Consider the following 19,936-nt stretch of genomic DNA (forward strand, 5'->3'; position numbering starts at 1 on the left):
ACACAGTGAGGATAAACCAGGCTTTGCTCTGCTGTAATGCCTCTTTGCACCACTAGAAGGTGCAGTTAGTCTGTGTGACTTTTGCTTAACCACTTTATTTACAGTGGGGGTGGGCGCTAAAATTAAACAGACAACATGAAGTCAAAGGAGCTCTCCATGCAGGTGAAACGAGCCACCTTTAACCTGCCAAAGCAGAAAGAACCCACTAGAGAAATTGCTCCAATATTAGGATTAGCAAAGTCTCAGTTTGGTACACCATGAGACCGAAAGACAGCACTGAACTCAGCAACGCAAAAAGTCCTGGATGTCCACAGAAGACCGCAGTGGTGGATGATCGCAGAATAATTTCCATGGTGAAGAGAAACCCCTTCACAACAGCCAACCAAGTGAACAACACTCGATATCCAAGTCTACCATAGAGAGAAGACTGCATGAAAGTAAATACAGAGGGTTCACTGCAGGGTGCAAGTCACTGAAACCAAGATCAAGAAAAAAGTCAAGAGAAGACGTGGAACCGCTCATGATCCAGAGCACATCATCTGTAAAACACGGCAGAGGCTGTGTGATGGTGTGGGCGTGCACGGCTGCCAGTGGCACTGAGACACTAGTGTTTTTTGATGATGTGACTCAGGACAGAAGCAGCTGAATGACCTCTGAGGTGTTCAGAGACAGACTGTCTGCTCACATGCAGCTAAATACAGTCGAACTGGGCCTCATTTCATAATAAAGATGGAGAACGACCCAAACCAGCAAAGCAAGTTTATTAAAGCAAGGACGTAGAATATTCTTGAATGACCAAGTCCGTCACCTGATCTTAACCCAACAGAGCATAAAGTCACCGTTACGCTGAGCTCTGCACGCTCTCCTCGCCTTTCAGCTCCTCTGTGAGGTGACATCATGAACAATTTGGCTCACAAACATATAACACGAAGAACTAACATTCCTAACATGTGACCAGCCGGGAACAGAATCTATAACATGACACAGAATTCACTTTAAAAACTATTTGTGTTTGCAGCTCAGTTTGACTTCATTCACAGACATCACCGACACATGTAAAGGCCTCAAACAGCTTATTGTGTCAGAAGTTTGATTTATTTCAGTTTGTTTCCAGTAAGCAACATTTCCACACCTAAAACTGCAGATTCTGATTTGCTGAAGCACGAGCAGTGCAGCGGGGAGGCTTCTTCTCGTTTCGCCGGTTCAAAGCACAAAGTACATCGCTTACAAAGGAGGGCACGGTTTGTTCTTTTTTAGCATCTCAAACTTTTGGTGTTTGTTCTGAAAAGAAACCATCACATTTCCGCCTTTGCGTTATTCCAACACGCAGCATGCAGGTACGTGTGTCTCATTCTTCTCAAAGTATGAAACTTGCTTTTGTACAATAGACGAGCAGTAAACATGCAGACTGGCAGTGTTGAGCTGCCATCTAGTGGCTTTCTGGAAACATGTTTTTCTTAAAAGCCAAAGCTTTTACGAAAAACATGTTTCACATTTTTCCCTTTTGTGTTTCCACTGGCTTCTCTCCGGGAGGCACACTGGGCACGGCTTGTGGTGCATTTGCCCACGGCAGGTTTATAATAGTTTGAGCCCTTAAGTTTTCTACAAAGACACTAAGACATTGGTATGAAGTTAAACATCAGTGGGAAACTTTCAGCTGCTGAGGGTTACACTTTCTCAGGGGCATCCGCTTCTGATCTGGGACAGGAAGTCACTGTTTTTGTTTTTTCAGCACTGAGGCTTGTAAACAGCTTTGAAGGGCAGGTTTAAATGAGCAGCGAGCCTCCTTGTGTCAAACAGCCAGTTTAAACAGGCGGTGATCTGCTGAAAAGGCCTGCCAGGCTTTTTTAACCTGGCCTGTGACGTACATGAGATGAAACAGGATCTAATATTAAACCTTAAAAACTAGCTGCTGTAGACCTATTCTGCTCATGCCTGCTCCATTTATATTGCTGGTCTGAAATGGAATAGCTTTGCATGCCTTTTGTTCACCAGTGCAGTGCTGGTGCTGGAACGCAATCCCAAAACCTTCCACCAAAACAAAAAGTCTGCAGCAGTAACTAGCACCACCACAGCACAGGGCAAACAGCTGCAGAAGCTGCAGTTCCAGCAGTGAGTCGGTCCCCGTAGACTCTACAGTAAACGTTACAGCAGAAATAAACATTTTTACAGCCTGACACAAAAACAGGATTTGGCCTCTGAGGCGGAGGATGATGGCTTCATCTGGGGCTGAAAGTTCAGGGTTTGAACGCCATCGTAGGAATGTATATATGACTGAGAAAAAGGAAAAGCAGAATATGTCCACTGTAACCTGTGAGTGCATCTTTGTCTGTAAGGTAACGTTTGCACCTTCCTGCTGCGTGTAAAGGTGAAGCTGTCGTGTTTCATGAGCTCGGAAACTTTCAGAACCGTCACAAAATCCTCTCTATTAACTCCACGTGCTGCAGGGTAAAAGGTGTTTGGACACTTTATCCGGCTGATGAACAGTGAGCTGCACGTAAGATAGACCAGCACTTATATTTGTATTTTACATTATTTTGTGGTATAAACTGATTATCATGGTTATATAAGGATGATAAACAGTTTTTATTTGGCTCCACAGTTTAGTGAACCTGCAGAGGAAACCAGTGATTTTAATGCTCACCGGCACCAACACATGGAGAGTGATGAAGTATTTCTTGATAAGCTTGTAATCATGCAGTTAGTGAATACATAGCGTATAATAGACCCTACATGTGTTCTGTGCAGACGTATACACCTATATACAGCATGACTCCCTCCCTCTGTCCAGCTTAACAAAGACCTGATGCATCCGTGCGTTCCCTCTGAAAGTCCGTCCTTCATCCTGCTGCAGAAAGTCACTTTAGAAAAAAAAAAAAACTTTCCATGAAGATCTTTCTCCTCGCTGTGGTTCCATGTTTCCAGCTTGTGGAGAGGATGGTGAGAGGAGGAGAGGGCACACAAGAGGACGAGCAACTCCTCAAAGAAGCCGCCTTGAACGTTTCCCCAAACTGAAGATTTAAAAAAACAAAGAAAACTGTAAGTCACTGACAGCGAGCGATGTGAGGCAGCGAGCTCAGTTTACATCTGATAAACTACATTTAAAGCGCGGGTTTCAAACATGAGGTTCAGGGGCCATAAAAAGCCCACATCATTCATCAGTGTGATGTGGCTCAGAGGTGTGCAGCAGTCCTGACTGCTCCTGATGAGGTCTGCGGGTCTGATATGTAAACTCCACAGCTCCTCTGCTGGATTCAGGTCTGGCAAATCTGAGGGTTGGCCGGTGACAACGCCAATCATCAATAATCTACAACTGCTTGCATGACCACATGAAGCTGGCCAGTGAAGACTGTCCCGCAGGAGTAACGCACCACCCACTTCATGGTGGTACCTAACAGCATTCAGGGTGCTGTCGGCTAACAGGTGGAGGTCTGCGCGGTCCTCCCTGACCATCGCTGACCCACCCAGTCGTGACAGGTGTCGACAGCAGAAGAGTCACCGTGGCGTCTGCAGACTCTTTCGTGTCTGTTGCACGTGCTCAGTGTGAACCTGCTTCCATCTCTGAGCACACCGCAGGCCCACAGCAGTGGTGGACCTGCCAGTGCTGGTTTTCTGGACAGAGCTGTGCTGTGAGCACAGGATCAGGTGTTCTTACAGCATAAAATCTGAAGTATTAATGTCATGTAGTGCTCTCTAAATGTTCCTCGAGATGTTATTATGTTATTTTGAAGATCTCCCGCCTGAGTGCAGCCATCTAACGAGAGGCGCTTGTAAAGCCTGGGGTCACCAGACTGATTCAAAACACATAATTACTGGAATATTTCAGTTTCATTATTAATTTATGTAAAAGTAAAATCAGAATTCAGTAAAATGATGAGAAAAGTAAAGCAAGACCTGACCCACAGTGAGCTTTGCTGCAAATGCATGACTTATATGTTGACATGAAAATTACTTACACATGTGTTCTTATGTGTCTGCGTGATTCTTGGATGTAATCTGACTACTGCATGACCTCCTAACCCGCCCTTTTTGCATCTTCTTAAAATGAAAAAGCAAACAAAAGAAACTAAATATGGAATTTCACGGTGATCGAGACCTACCCGTGCTATTCTGCCACTTGTGCACCTGCACGATTATCTTTACTTTCCGATGCTATAGCTAAATACTCCTCCCTGGAAGAAAGCGAGAAGGAAAAAGGAGAGAAACAAGAATCAGAAGATGTCAGCTCAGTGAGAGGAAAAGGAAAATGTCATGTTGAAAACAGCAGATTGAAACAGTAGGATGGAAAAACGAGGTCGGAAGGTGAAGACAGCCCGGCGGGATTTTGGAAACAAAGTCCTGCTACTGCTCGTGTGCTTTAGGCGGTACTCACGCGCTCTCTCTCAGAGCTTCCTCTCCTGCTGCCGAGATCTTCCTGTAGCAGTAAATCATCTCAACCAAGAGCCAGAACTGCAGCCCGATGATGGAGACGTACATCATCACCTCAGACAGGATGGACGCCATTCCCCGGGTAACTAGAGACACGCACAGGGTTAATTTGGGTGTTTATGCAATACGAGTTTTACAAAGATACGACTCCTGGATTTAAAATCATCATTTCCTGAACTTCACATGGTTCAAAAATCTTCAATTGTCTTGATTCGATCTTAGTTCATCCTCCCTCTGAAACAAGCTGTTTTACCTCCACCTGACCCTCTATGACATCATAAAGATCCAAGAGAAGGAAAAAAGTGTCTGAAAATGAGTGTTTAACTCGTAATCTTTCTTTTACTTAAGCATAGACTGACCTCATTACTGAGAGGAGACCCCCAGGCCGAATCAGGACCCCGGAGAGCTCATGTCTCATCTTTGTTAGGAAGGGAATTTATAAAGGATGCGCTTAACCTGTAAAGCCAAGTGCATCATCATCTTCTACATCATCAGTATCATTTTTTTAAAATTAGATTACATGATGCAATAACCGTTTTCTCTGTATGGTTGCAGGTCTTTACCTACAATATGAATCACTTTGTGATGTGATGCTGCAACGTATTTTAAACCAGCGTCACGTTCAAAGCCGCTGACGTGGCTCATTTACACACAAAGTGTCCTTTGGCGGTGAACTGAGTGGTGACATCACTGAGACGGGGTGTTGCTCGCCATTTTTCAACATCCGGGGCTGCTGTTTTGGAAGGGTGTGCTGCTCTCTCCCAGAGGAGGAAAGTGAGGAATAGTCTGTTAAATACTAGCTTGCTTAAAAAGATGCACCAACAGAGTGTTGTACTGACACCCGATACAGCACACAGACAGATGTCTGTGTGTTGTATCGGGTTTACTACACGCCAAGTGATCGTATCTGCCGGATAATGGCATTTAACACAGCCAGCATGTCCAGTTCAGTAACTCTGGTTAGTGTGAGAAAGGAGGCCCATCTCAGAACTCATGTAAAAATTAGTAAACCAGAACAGGAAGTATGAGTCAGTTTTGAGTTCAGTGCTTACGCCGTGCAACCACATTAATGGTGATGTTCTTCTCTATGGTCTTTTCGTAGGCGTAGTTGCTGTATTTGAGGGTCCGGCTAAATTTGCATTTGTAGGTTCCAGTGTCATTGTAGGTCACGTTGAGGATGTAGATGGAGCCATCCTGCAGGTCCGTGGTATGCTTGCTGCCGTTCCAGGCCAGACGCTCGTAGAAACGTGGGTCAATGATCTCGCCGCGTGCATCCTCATAAATGTACAGCTGGAAGAGGAGGCGGAGGAGGGAAAGACATCATTTTACACTTCTTGTGTGTTTCTCTACCTGTTCTTGGATTGGATTGATATTCTTTGTTGTGAAATCATATTTATTTACAGGCTTCACATGAAATCACTCTAATCATTTCATTACACAGAAGACTCTCTGCATTTTAAAGGTTTTGGTTTTCGGAGCTATATTTGAAAGGAGAGTGTAGAGTGCTGCTCTGGCCATCGCCCAACACAAGCCTGATTAGAAAACTGCATCCATAAACTACACAGGTGCAACCTGGGTGTCATCTGCATAGCAGTGTAAATGTATGCTATGTCTTCTAATGATACTGCCTAAGAGAAGCATGTATAATGTAAAGAGAATTGGTCCTAGCACTGAACCCTGTGGAACTCCATAACGCTCGAACGCTCACTGAGGAGGACAAGCACAGAGATGAGTCCACTGTCAGAGGCCATAAGAAGATCATTTGTAACCTTCACTGAAGCTGTTTCTGTGCTGTGATGAGCTCTGAAACCTGACTGAAACTCTTCAAATAAACCTCTGCAGATGATATCAGTCCAATCTTTCATATGTGTTGATGCATGTTCAATCATCCAGGTAAGGAAGTCCCAGAAAGTGGATTCTGTTCATCTGGACGTCATAAGTGGGAGAAACGTTTCATCCAGGTGACTTCTTCAGTCTAACTGCAGGTTTCCAATCTTATAAACAGGACATTTGCACAATGACTGAAACCAGCACCACTGAATGAACAATGGGCTGGGAGGTCAGTTCCTTTAATATGCAAATTGTCATGACCACTGATCAATAACCATGAGTCCCATTCACAGAGTTGGGGAATGGCTGCAATCACAGCATGTAAGATGGTGACAGATGGACCCTTAGGCCCCCTCCTCGGTTCAGAGATGGTCTTTCCCTTTTCACGTAAATGGCCTCCTTGGCTCCGCCCTCAAACCAGCGTTCCTCCCTGTCCAGGATGTTACATCCTCATCATTGAAAGAGCGTCCACTGGCCTGTAGGTGTGAATAGACTGCAGAGTCCTGGCCTGACGAGGTGGCTCTTAGGCTGTTTGATGAATAAATCGTCCTCCTGCATTCACACCATCTTCCAATGCTGCGAGCGCAGCCATCCCCCAACTCTCTGTGAATGCTGCTCAGAGCCATTGATCAGTGACTCATGCATGTTTAAAGAAACAGACATCTGGTCTCCACATCTCTTCCCGATATTGACTGAGCTGCAGCCTACATCTCATATCTGCACTTGCTGGTGAATTAATGGATGCTGAAACTAAAAGGCAGCTCAAGGCTAATGGGATCTTTCCCGCTGCATGCATGAGGCGTAATGGCCTTTTGCTGTGCCTGGTTGTGTCTCCTTAAGTAAGTAGGTTTTCAGCACAGACTGAAAAATATCTTCTGTCATGGAAAATGCATCTCTCTGCTCTGCCTCATGATAAATGCATTGGCATCCTTTTCCCAGAAGAGAAGAGGCTGCTGTGATGACGTGTGTTGAGACATCCAACCTCTAGCTTCAGAACATTTTACTATATTTCTGGCTAAATAAATTTCACCACTGCTATTTTAGGGGTATGCAAGCATAACTGACAGGATTTGGTCCCTGCTTGAAGAGCATCTACAGCTCATCCAACCATCTGATAAATAATATGACTGCTGTGGGCCTAAATGTGCTAACACACCATCCAAGAAGTGAAAGCACTGAATAGGCAGTATGTACATGCCACACATTTCACCTCCGCAGTTCATGGATGCAGCTTGTTAACCAAACACCAACCAAAAGCTGAGGCTTCAGAAACCGTGAATGACGTCAGCTTCCTTGTATATTCTGTGCTAAAGTCTTACGTCTGAGAAGTCGCTGTCGCCTGAGCCTTTGAAGGACCATTTGACGGTGGCCGTGGCATCCACCTCGCCTCTCATCTTACAGTAGATGCAGCCCAGCTTGAAGCCGTCGCTGATAACAGCCTCTGTGTCCGAGTCCACTTCCACGCAGGCCCCGTGGCACAGCGGAGCTGCAGAGTGAGGGAGACGCAGTTAGTTTCTGTCTCTCGGCCTGTTTGCGGGTCACGGGGTCAGAGGCAAGTGCGGTGAGTGGCCGTCTTCCTCTCTGTCATGTGCCCGTGACTCGAGGGAAAGGCTGAATTTGGTGTTTTCTCTCAGTACTTGCAGGCAAACTGTCTAAACTGTACTCGAGAAAACAATGCTAGCTACGTGACTTTTACGTGCTTGGTCCCAATGCGCATTACATGCAAGTTTTTTGTATCGGGCATATCTTTTTTCTTGCAATTTTTTATTTCCCCTCATTGTTTCAGCTCATAGATGGATTAGATTTGGTAAGTTTGGGTTCTCTGTTTGGCGTCATTTTCACTTCTGGTGTTTTTAACTGAAGCTGGGGGGAAATAAAGAGGTTGCAGTGAGCGATACCATTGTCTTGCATTCTGGCCACTGCTAACTGAGCTAAATTCATATATAGAAGCGTGAGTCTATATATGCCATCATCATCATGACACATACTTCTCATCGGCCAGGAGTTACACACCTGCAACTCCAAATGTTTCTGTCTCACACTGCACCTTGCAGTTTCCACTGCGGCCTCAGCATCGCTCTCAACCAATGATCTTGTGCTATTCTCAACTCTCACCTCTGGGAAGCGTTTGATTTGAATCGTAAGATGGTGGGGAGGGGAATGAGGGAGAGGACAGAAACACACAGCACACAACGCTGATCAGAAAAATCATTAAACAGCAGCCGCACGTCGTCCGTGTGCACGCAAAAACGCCGCTCTGTTCCTTTACTTCCTGGGACGTTTAAAAGAAACACGCAATCGAAAAGCCACCACACGGAGGGACGTGGAAGGGGAGACATGAAAGAGGGAAGAAAGAGAAGGGTAGCACAGGTATCAGTCGTTAACAGCCATTTCTACAGGAAAAGCACGGGAGACGGGGAAGCAGGAGAGGAGAGGGGTCAATGCTGTATGATGCACTGCAGAGAGGAAAAAAGGGGAGGAAGGAGGAGAAGAGAGAGTTAAAAACACAATTTAAGGCTTCACAAATATAAACCTAAACACTACTGAGCCGACAGCTGTCGCATTAGAAGAAGAGACTGAAGCAGACCACAAACCCCCCAGATGGACCCGAGAACACCCGAACCCGAGCCAGAGGGCAATGATTGCAGAGGACTTGGAGAGCAGGGATGAGTGATTACACGAGTGCCTGGGGGAAAGCCACATTCAAACAAGCTGTATTTCATTTTGGGCAGAAAGCGCGTCCTGATGAGCGAGCTCAGAGAGAGCGGCAGCTGTCAGTCCGGACGCCTGGTTCACTCGTCACGATGTCAGAAGATTTGTTGAACTGGATTTTAGTTCAACGCCTGGTAGCTGTGAGCCGATTTTATTAGAGTTTGTGTTGTAAACTCATAATTTATGAATGCTCATAATTCAGAGCTCCACCCTCTTATCCGAACAAGTATGCACGCTTTTGGCATCCCCGCCCCAAAAAATTATAGTGTGGCAGACCAGTAGGGGGCTCCACTCACACCCAGCGAGAAGGGAAGGGGTAATGTTTTTGGGTTGTAGGAGGTGTTTGCCGCCTTGTGAGTTCGGTTGGTTGAAGCCGAGATTAAAGTTGGAGTAAAACGTGGCGAGCTCTCGTGTCGTCCTTACGTACCTCCACAATGGTGCCCGTGTCTACTTATAATAAACAGTTTATAACACTTTAAATATACAGTCTTTTCCCCATGGGTGTGTTTGGGTGAACTCGTTTACCACCATTCGCTGTCACTTGCTCGAGTCTCGGCACCTTCTTCTCATATGTTATTATAAACATCTGAAACAGTTGAATCATGACTTTGCTCTAAAGCGCGGGAGCTCGGGTAAGCTCGGGGTTTGGGGGTTTTCTGGGAGGCGAGCCTGCTGAACACCAAACAGGCCTGAGGCAAACACCGTCTGCACACACCGCTCAGAGGACAGAAGAAAACACAAGGCTGCTGCTTTATTTGATTTTTTCCCCTTTCAGATTCATATCTGCTGTAATTGGCTCTCGTCTCTGTTACAAATGCGATCTGATTGTTTGCGTTAATTGCACGCTGCTGTAAGCTGCACCAGCTGTCAGCGCCGCGGCTAATCCTCGCCACCAATAGAGGTCGATGAGAGTCAGTCATCAGTTAATGCCCCTGTGAAATCCCACAGGGGGAGCATCTGCAAATCAAACGATAGCCATTTCTCTCTACAAAGAGGTTCCACCAAGTTTCCAGCTGAGCATTAATGTGCAACAACATTTTGACTCAGGTCTGTGTACTGCTGACTTTACCTGATACAGATTCTACCATGAAAAGCAAAGAAAGGAAACAGGAAGGCAGTAAAGGAAGAGGACGTGCAGAGACACATAGAAGGGTTTGACATGAGACCTGGAATACAGACAGTAGAGACACATTAAAACAGGAACTAACCACAGCAGAGATCAGAGGAGGATAGAAGAGAGCGCTCTGGCTGCAGAGCCACTCCCTGAGCCTGGTTCTGCTGGAGGTTTCTTCCTTTTAAAAGGGAGTTTTTCATTCCCACCGTTGCCAAAGTGCTTGCTCATAGGGGCTCATATGATTGTTGGGCCCCTTGGGGCAACTGTTGTTGTGATTTGGTGCTATATAAATAAAACTGAATTGAACTGCAGAAGTTAGTCTAATATTTGCAGGTCAACCCACTGCACTCATGTTGTCACAGATTAGCACAACATGAACAGCTTAACGTTCATAAATCTAATTCAACAAACATGTGATGCAGAATATTTTAACCAACGTTTGTAATCTTTGCTGCTGCAAACCTCACCACACCCACTGACCTGATGACATCAGACACACACGTTCATGTTGAAACAGAAATGAGTGCCATGAAATCATTCCATCAATGCATGTTAATCAGAAACTCCATAACAGGAGAAAATGTCACAGGAACTCAAAATACTTTCCCCCCCTTGTTTGATATTAAGTTTACGCAACATATTCTGTGTAATTACTTTATGCATTCAGGTTTACAGTGCAGATGTAAATCCAGCTGCACACACACAGAGACAGCATGAGGCTCTGATCCTGAGGGAGGGAGGCTGGTGACGCAGTCAGAGGCCACACTGTGCAAGGTGAGCAAGCATGTTGCTGACTGTCCAAAGCTGAGGCAGCGAAAAGGCAGCGAGACGAACATGCAAGCAGACACAAAGAGGAGCTCACATCCAAAGTGCAGACTAGACAGTCAGCAGAGTCCCTGAGCAACGATTCCTCAGAGCAGCAGCCGCAGCAGTGCACAAACACAGAGCATCAAAAGTGCAAATCCATTGCGTAATCTGCAGACGGAGGTTCAGGATTATGCAACGGATATTCCAGAAAATGCCGATTAGGAGATTTCTTTTTTCCCCCCAACAGGCTGGTTAATCTCTCATTTCAGTTGCCGTTTGCCTCCTGAGGACTACAAAGTGACTACAAAAGACTACCCAGTGAGGTGAGCTAGCTTAGCATGTCACAGGAGGCTAAAGAAAATACAGAAAGGATCGAGATTATTTGCTGAACTGGGCACAAGAGGAAGAAAAGAAAAGAGAATTGGATAAGCGACAGGAAAAGAGATGAGTGAGGACGACATCTGTTTCCATGGCCGGGTTACCAACACCCACAGACACCGTGGGCATATATGACCCGGGTTTAATGCCAAGCATCCGTGACATTTCCCCCGACACAGAGCCGGTGAGGGACTTTCTACTGGAACAAGGGAAACAAAAAGACACACAGCTCCGAGAGCTTCGCTTTCGTTTTACTCCACAAAGATGCCACTTGATGGCACAGACGCAGGGCTTTACTTCATGTGTTTTCCTCTGCAAGAGCAGAGTCTGTCCTGGACTTGGGGTGACCCGGAGGTCTCAGAGTTTGGCTGCACATCACTTTTCCCCCATTTCCAAAATCTAAATGAAACTGCTCAAAATATTACAGATAATTTCCCTTTCATAACAACTGTACTGGAGTTCATTCATTCAACTCGACCAACTGGATTTTCTTAATGTGAAAATAAGAGGTCAGGGTTAAAAAGGAACAAATAAATAAACACTGAAAAGAACACAGTGGAAAACGTTAAACTAAAAATAATGCAAAAATAAAATAATACAAAAAATAGACACAAAATAAATATAAATGTTGTATTTATTGATGTTCAGTTGTAGCACTGTTAGTAATATGAATTATATTATTGGCACATTTGACAATATTTCATTTATTTATTGGCAGTATTAGGCCTCCATACACACAGTCAGTGTTGGAAAGGTTACTTTTTAAAATGTATTCCACTACAGATTACAGATTACATGCCACAAATTGTATTTTGTAACGTATTCTGTTACGTTACTCAATGAGAGTAACGTATTCTGGATACTTTGGATTACTTAATATATTATCATGCTTTTTACAACTACATGAATGCGCTATTGCTGAATGATTTATTACTATTACTGAAGGTTACTCTCCACACCAACACCAACTAGATGTTTAAATCTTAATATAAATGAGTAACAGTAGGTGGACATTAGGTAAGGCTGCACTTTTTGCATCGATCTCGTATAGAAAACTATTCCCGCGCGTATATAAAACAGGTCCGCGGCTCCGAACCGTAGTAAAGGGACCTCTGAATAATAGGGCTGCCACAAACCATTATTTTGATAGTCGACTAATCAGATCATCATCCATTGGACGTAAAACGTACAGCTTATTGCACCAGCAGCATCTGCTCTTATATAACTATCATTAGCTTACAGCTTTAAGTGTTTACGGTGCTAACTAAAAATAAAGACAAGATGATCGTTTATTACATTTTAATGAAATTTGCAGATTGTTTCGGTGAAGTTTAATAAACTCCTTGCTATCTAAAATCTAACAGGACACCGGAGTATATTCTCGAGCATCTCACACTTCTGATGATCAGCTGTCTGCTTGACGTTTATTCAGCTGTGTAAAAACTATAACTTTAATCTCAGACAAACCGATTTACTCAGGAACAAATAAAATACAAAAAAAAGCCAAACAATAACATTTTAAGTTATCTAAGTGACTTATATATCATGTTTAACCTGAGTAGCGAAAGACGGCGGTGGGTTTGAAAACGATCTGCCGGGAGTCCGGTGTTCTCACGGCTCTAGTTAGCCTAGCCCCCCGGCTAGCTATCAAGCTAGTGGGTAACAGACGTCTCCGAAAACGTCGGAGCGCTTTTGAAAATATGCGGTGTCCTGATAAACTGAGCAGATATTTGAGGTTTACACAGCTACATTCTCCATGAAAACATGTTAAACGTTTATTTTGTGACCTAGAAAGAATATTAAGAGTAATATTAAAACTAACTAGCTGCCGCCATTGTTGACAACTGAGCTGGGCTGCGCTATGAATTCTGGGACACAGCTGCTTCTTCTTCTTCGGCGTTTAACGGCAGCTGGCATCCTTGTACATGCAGTGCTGCCATCTTCTGTTTCAGTCCGTTATTACACTCTTAAATCCTGCTACTTATTCCTGCGTCTTTTGTGATCTTACAAAGCTTCAAACGACACGTCGACTATTAAATCAGTCGTCGACGATTTTGATAGTCGACGTAATCGTGACTAGTCGACAAATCGTGGCAGCCCTACTGAATAATACGTCGGGTTCGTGTCGGGCTCATAGCTGAAAACTAGCTTTACTTGAAAGGCTGCTCCAACGGAAGTTATTGTTTCGGAGGAAAACAGGAACACAGGGTACAGTCGAGTCTTAACAGCTTACTTACAGCTGGGCTCGTCAGGCTCTCTTCTTGGCTGCAGTGGTTATTATTATATTTACATGCTTCCAGCTCCCGTTTCTGCTCGGCGACAGCTCGTACTTTTCCTTCTTCTCCCTCCCTCGCTCACAGACACATAACAGCAGTCCATGCTCCCTGCAGCACGGACTACACTGCCCATCAGGCTACATTCTTTAGAGCGATGCCTGTAACACTCTGCCTGTTGCCTTCATATTAAATATTTTTTGAATAATTTTTAAAAATATTTCTTCACCCACGGGCCGCAAGTAGGGGTGACATGGGCCGCTTTAGACCCTCTTAATGCGTGTTTTGTTTGGGTTTCCACCGGCTTGGAATTACCAAAAATAGAGAGGGCATAGCTGAACATATGAAACAGGAAAAACCGCTGTGTAATCCATTTATTTCAACAAAGTAACTGTATTCTGAATACAACCTTTTTAAACGGTAACTAACGGAATACAGTTACTCATATTTTATATTTTAAATACGTAACAGCGGTACATGTATTCTGTTACTCCCCAACACTGCACACAGTACATCCAGGGAGTTACATTTGTGCTTTAATATCTGCTGTAAAACATCTCCAGGGAGAGAAATCCTTTGATTTCACTTCAGCTGTAATTACATCTACAACAGGTTTTCATTTTTTTCCTGTAAGCTAAACCAAAATACTTTCCCTTCAATATTATCGAAGATGTTATTGGATCAAATCTGTTCCCAGTGATTGTTTTTACTCTCCAAGCTGCGTGGAAGGTCACCTCGTCCTTCAGAGCCCATCAAAGCCTCCCCTTCAAAGCAGCAACAGCATCTCACCGGGATTACAAACCTCCACACAGCTGGATGAACAGAGGCTTAGGTGTGCATGCGTCTGCCTGTCACGTGTTTGTGACACTATCGAGAGGGACACACGAAGCCCGCAATTAGGTCGTGGCACAGTCTCTCGTTCCAGATTCATGGGTTAGAAAGGATCTAGAAAGGATGTGAGGCCAAAAAAAAGATCCAAGCATCTCTGAGCTTTCAGTGCCACGCATTTAATTCCTCTTAAGAAAGGGCTGAAAAACTTTGTAGTTTCATCGTGGGCTGAAAGTGCACACGCAGAGGAAGAATGGTTTGTGAAGAGGACAGACGGTGATTATTTTTAGATTTTCTCACCTGACACAGATGCTTGGAAAACTGCCAGCCATAAATCATGTTAGCTGCTTTTTAAAGGTTTAGTGCACTGCAGCTCTAGAGTACTCATAATTAGCTTATCTGGCAAAGCTCCTCTGTAACGTAATCGTCCTTAGTGATGCAGAGGATGGAGTGAACTGATGTAATGGCGATGGAGCCGTTATTGAAACATCGCGGAATTCAAGCCATTCGCAGACTAAAGGACTCTGCCATGTTACAACTTTGGACGCAGAGCATTAATACGGTTCGGGTCAGGCTTGGAATCTCACACAGTGCTGTCAAATGATTGTCGTGGCTTTTTAAAAACCGCAGCTTGTTATCAGATCAATTGTTTTTTTCCCACAATCTGAAATGAACGATGTGACAAACATTCGACTTTTTACCAACAGAGAAGATCGTGGTTGTGACAAACAGAAACAATTCTCCTCATTCCCAGATCTGCACTCCACGGGCAGCTTTGCATGATTCACAGTTCAAAATAAGTTCGTTATTCAGTTTATTATGTTCGTAAAACAAGCTCCTTTGGCTCATCCCATTTAAGCCAACTGTCACCTGACTGGCTGTCCCACAGCAGGTGGGCGGGGCATCTGTGTCTGATGTCAGGATATCAGGGCTCTATGATATCGCACAGACCCAGGAGTAAAAAAAGTCAAGTCACAGCACGTTTATGTATGTTTCATACACTGACCTTGTTATTTGAAACTTAAATATGAGCACCATCGTAACAATATAAACATGACAGCACAAAAGAAACAAAGAAGTCTCTCACAATTTTTATCCTATCAAAAAAAAGAAATCAACAAAAAAAAATTCAGAGGACCAAGTACGGCACCTTGAAGGACACCTCTTCTTTGAGTTATGTCGTTTTTCTTGTAACAGTATTAGGTCAGTACCATTCAGTTTGGAACAATTACAGCACCAACTTTGCTCACAGTCGGCCTTTTTCTAAGACGATTATATGAAACCCAACCACTGTCTGCACTAACACTGAAAATTATATAAAAATAAATATAAAGATAAATAAAGATGTAAATCTTAAAATCTGTAAATAAAAATCAAAATACGTGTGAAATATCAAGCAGGTTTCTTTTCAAAACAAAGAAATATTACATAAATACTGAAGCCATTTTTTAATCATTATTTTGTCATCAGATACAGGGTACCTTTTTTCTGTGAGCTAAAGTCAGTTTTTGGGTGGATTTAAAAACATCAAATAAAATGTGTTTTTGTTTGGGGTGGTTAAAAATTCTCAAAAAGCTCATAATCTCATACTCTCTTCTGTTCCTCTTTGTTAGTTTCCATCCAGTGTGGTGCTTCGCCTTCTATCTTCCCTGTCTCCAGCTCCAGATGTAGAAGCTGACTCTTAACCTTTAACTAACCCACCGGCCCACAACCAACCCGCCCAGCCCGCTGACAGACGTTGTGTAACCTTAGTACTTTGCCCAGATCGCTTTCCTGCAGCTCTGACATGTGTTCACCTTTGGGCGGATGAAGCCGTGTTAACGCGTCCACGTGCAGCAGTGTTCTGAGAGACTGAGTGTGAGTTAAAGAGCAGCTGGCTGATGGAGATAAGAGCTCAGTAAATAGAGGTTTCTGAAGAAATTCATCAAAGAACACTCTTGGTTAGGCATGTTTTGTTTTTATGGTCAATACTGATTTCAATTGCATACTGTTGTGTTTATATATATGAATCGATGGCTTTACATTTAGAAACATTTTTAAACGCCTGCAGGTTTCATGAGACTGGCAGTAATTAAAATGTGATGGATAGCGAGGTTCAGGCTGTTTTCGCACATCAGTGGAAGGTGTTTCTCGTGCTTTAATTAAATAAATGTCGGTAACCGGATTCCTGTGAAGGTAAGAAAGTGAGTCGTGATATCTGAAAGGATCCAAAAGGAGCAGAGGGAGCTGGTTCGAGTCAAAGGATGATGGTTTTCACCCGAGTGCTCCACTTCAAAAACCCCTCAAATCACACACCTGCACGCAGCGTGATGCTGGCAGGCTGAGCTGTCTTAGAGTGCGTGTACAAAAGCATGAATGATGGACTCCATCAGCAAAACAGGGGACGGTGATAGTCCATTTCTCTCTCTGTGGGCAGAATCTACACATACGTGTATCATAGGGCTAAACATGTTTTTGTTTTGGAGGGCAAAAACGGTACAAAGGTTCATATTTAAAATTGGGTAGAATGTAAATTTTAGTCTTAGGTTTGAATGATTAACTGTTTAACTGCAAAACATAGAAACATGCTGGTTTGTCCATCGCTGGCTCGATGCTTCATCGAGTGACAGCAAGGTTCTGAGTTTGAACCTTCCTGAGGTCTTTGTTCTTTGTGCACCTCGTACCTGACATGTTAGGTTACCTGGTGACTCTAAATTGGCAGAAGGTGCAGATGCTAGCAAACATGGCAGACGCCATGAGGTTATCCCCCTCGTCATGTTTCAACAGCAAAAACTGCACAAAAGATGGACAGATGTTGTTGTTTCAACAGTAACCAGTCAGACTGTTGGTTACAGAGCAAACACACGTCTTTGTTCGATGTGATACAAGATTTGATTGACAACTTATCTGGTTAGAAGATGATTTGGACACAACACTCACTCCACCCACGCAGACTAATGGTACCGAGCCTGCCGTGTTTGTGCCATCAACATTTATCTTTGTGTGAATTCTGTCTCATTATGTGCTGCATGCAAAAGGAAAGACATCAGTTCTAGTTTGATTTGGTTCATCTTTTCCTGAGCTTTTGATGTTTGGTTTGCTTTTTGTTCCGAGTCCTTAAAAGAAGCACCCAAAACAATTCCTCTAACTAAAAATTCCAAGAAGGACAGAAAAGCTATGTCTTGAACACAACTTTGATCTTTGTCCCGGGACCCTTGCACCTTAAAACCAAACAAAAGGATCAAGTCCAGTTTTGAACCTGGTTTCCGTACGAATAAAAAAAACAATCTTCAACTTCAGAGAGCAGGCAGCTCTGCAGGAGCTCATCACTGTTACTCATCTTTGCCAGTTAATCGATCATTTAATTGTTTACGTTATCCTCGCTGACTCCAGCTTCTCCAGCCTGTTTGTAGCTTCGGTCTGTTTATCGACATAAAACTGGACGACATCTGTTTCACAACGATTAACCAAACAATGGGTATGTTAATAAATAATGAAAAGCAGTCATTAATGGACTCTCCACTCTGTGAACACAGGCACACATTGTTCCTGACTTTTAAGATACACACCAGATGCTGCGTCGGTATGTGTGAGTGCGTTTGCGCTCGGCATTTTAAAGCCGCCACATGGCCTCATCTCATTTCAAATTTTGAACAGCTGGGCGTTTGGCTCTACGGTGGAACAACAAACAGTCGGACGCACACAGAGAACGGAAAACACCTCAACAGAAACCATCGAGGCGAGGTCACCACTCACCTTCAAGTGCCAGGAGGACCAGAGGCAGCAGCAGCAGCAGCTCCATCACCACGGACATCCTGACAGAGGACAGAGGGGTGGTGGCGTCTCTCAACAGTGCACACACAGACACACACACATACACAGACAGGACAGATCTGGAAACCCTCAGAGCATAAACACACCAAAGACGTCCCAACTGTGACTAAAAGTCGCCTCCTGTTTATCTGAGGGGTGGGCGGTGTGGGTGGGTCCTCCTCTTGCTCTGCTCCTTGCTCAACAACAGGAAAAAGCTCACATCAGCAGCAGTTTGTTCGTGCGCCTCTCAGTGTTTGAGCATCTAGAGTTACCAGAGGGAAGAATCAGACCAGGTCTCAGGTTTCGGCCTCTTTGTTCAACTATTTATGTTCCGTGGCACACCCTCAGGTCTCCTTATTGACACTGCGCGCACCACACAATGTAAGAGCCAATGGAATCCCGGTGTTTGAAGCTCAGCTGGTGGGGGATGATGGAAACAGTGCTGGAAATGGAAGAAGTTTGTGAGAGCTGGTGATGACTGCGCAGCTCGAGAGCCAGTCAAAATGTTGCATTCATGAATCCACAAGAAGCACCGAGCTGACTTTGTCCTCGTGGGCAACCTGAGTTTAAAAACGGAGGAGCGGAGCTCGGCTGGGCCAAATGGAAGCAGTGGGAAGCGTGCGCCTCTCTTTGGCTTTGGAAGACTCAGTATTGCGTCTCTCAGAGTTATTGCTGTCTGCAGAACCTTTCGGGGAAGAGTCTTGTGTTTTCCCTCTTATGAAATCACCCGCTGTGCGCGCACATATGCGTGGTTTGGCTGCTGTCTGCGCATGAGCTGCACAGGTGGCACGCACCGGGCGGTGATCCCGCGCGTCTCTGGGAAAAGTGCGCGATTCCCGCTGTGCGTTCCAGCAGTGCAGCCGTCTTTAAACTCACCTCCGGTCTCACAGCGCGAATCTGTCGAACCCAAACCGTCAGCGCCCTCCTGGCCGTCTGTTCTCCCTGTGAAACAAACGTAGTCCCGTTTACCTGTAAAAAGAATCCTCCTCTGGAGGAGAAATCCTGCGCTCCGTCCTGAGTTCCTCGAAGCGCCTCCTTCTACTGACAGGTTAGAGATGGTTTCTCTCCCACATCGGAGAGATTTCAAGATCACACAAGGGGAGAAAATCTTCTTTTCGACCTTTAAGAACGAGCAGAGCTTCACATTCCTGAGTGAGAACACACAAACGCACACACAGAGCTTCAGGAATTACGTGTCAGCGCAAGGATGCCGCGCTAATCAGTCTTTGGGATGGGTGAAGGCTGGGGGGGAGGTGCATGGAGGAGGAGGAGGAGGAGGGTATTATGCATTGCAGCAGCAGAGGGATGGAGAACGAAGAGGAGGAGGGAGAGGTATAGAGCCGTTGTTATGGCAACAGTGGTTTATGCGATGGTTTCTTCCCTTCCAGAAACCCCCACGTGCTGGCAGGAGAGTCAGGTCTGAGTAACGGAGCGGTGTCACGTGGCGCCTGGATTTAGACTGAGCCATTAACGGGGTGGGAGGTACAAAATAAAAGATTTATGCCTAAAATACTGACTTCACGATTTGACGTAATTTTTCCCCAGAACTAAAGTGTAAAACGTTCATTTTAATGGAGAAAAGTGAATAAGAGACATATTAGAAATAAATAGTGTGTACAAAAGAGTGGTTTGTACTGAGGAAAAATGGATATGACAAAATTCATATAAAGTGTGGGAGTAAAAATGATACCTCCTGTGTGCATAATGCTCAGCCTGACTGCTGCTGGGATGAAGGAGCTGAGCAGTCACTCCTGCAGGAGCGGCTCAGGACCTC

At 44.6% G+C, this 19,936-nt stretch overlaps 1 protein-coding gene across 2 annotated transcripts; it reads right to left on the minus strand.

Moving 5' to 3' along the window:
- Positions 1–901: 901 nt before the first annotated feature.
- LOC143419448 (sodium channel regulatory subunit beta-1-like) lies at positions 902–19,468 on the minus strand. Of its 2 annotated transcripts, XM_076886196.1 has the most exons (6): positions 18,106–19,460; positions 7,578–7,744; positions 5,481–5,718; positions 4,373–4,514; positions 4,101–4,172; positions 903–3,011 (listed from the first exon to the last, which is right to left on the minus strand). In XM_076886196.1, the coding sequence occupies exons 1-5, from the start codon at positions 18,161–18,163 to the stop codon at positions 4,106–4,108; spliced, it is 672 nt and encodes a 223-aa protein (XP_076742311.1). In that variant the 5' UTR covers positions 18,164–19,460; the 3' UTR covers positions 903–3,011; positions 4,101–4,105. The 2 variants fall into 2 exon arrangements, with proteins under 2 accessions (XP_076742312.1, XP_076742311.1); XM_076886197.1 differs by lacking the exon at positions 4,101–4,172 and having other exon boundaries at positions 902–3,011; positions 18,106–19,468.
- Between the last annotated feature and the right edge of the window lie 468 nt (positions 19,469–19,936).

This window comes from Maylandia zebra, linkage group LG1 (genome assembly GCF_041146795.1).
Source record: "Maylandia zebra isolate NMK-2024a linkage group LG1, Mzebra_GT3a, whole genome shotgun sequence".
In the NCBI taxonomy this organism is placed as follows: Eukaryota; Metazoa; Chordata; class Actinopteri; order Cichliformes; family Cichlidae; genus Maylandia; species Maylandia zebra.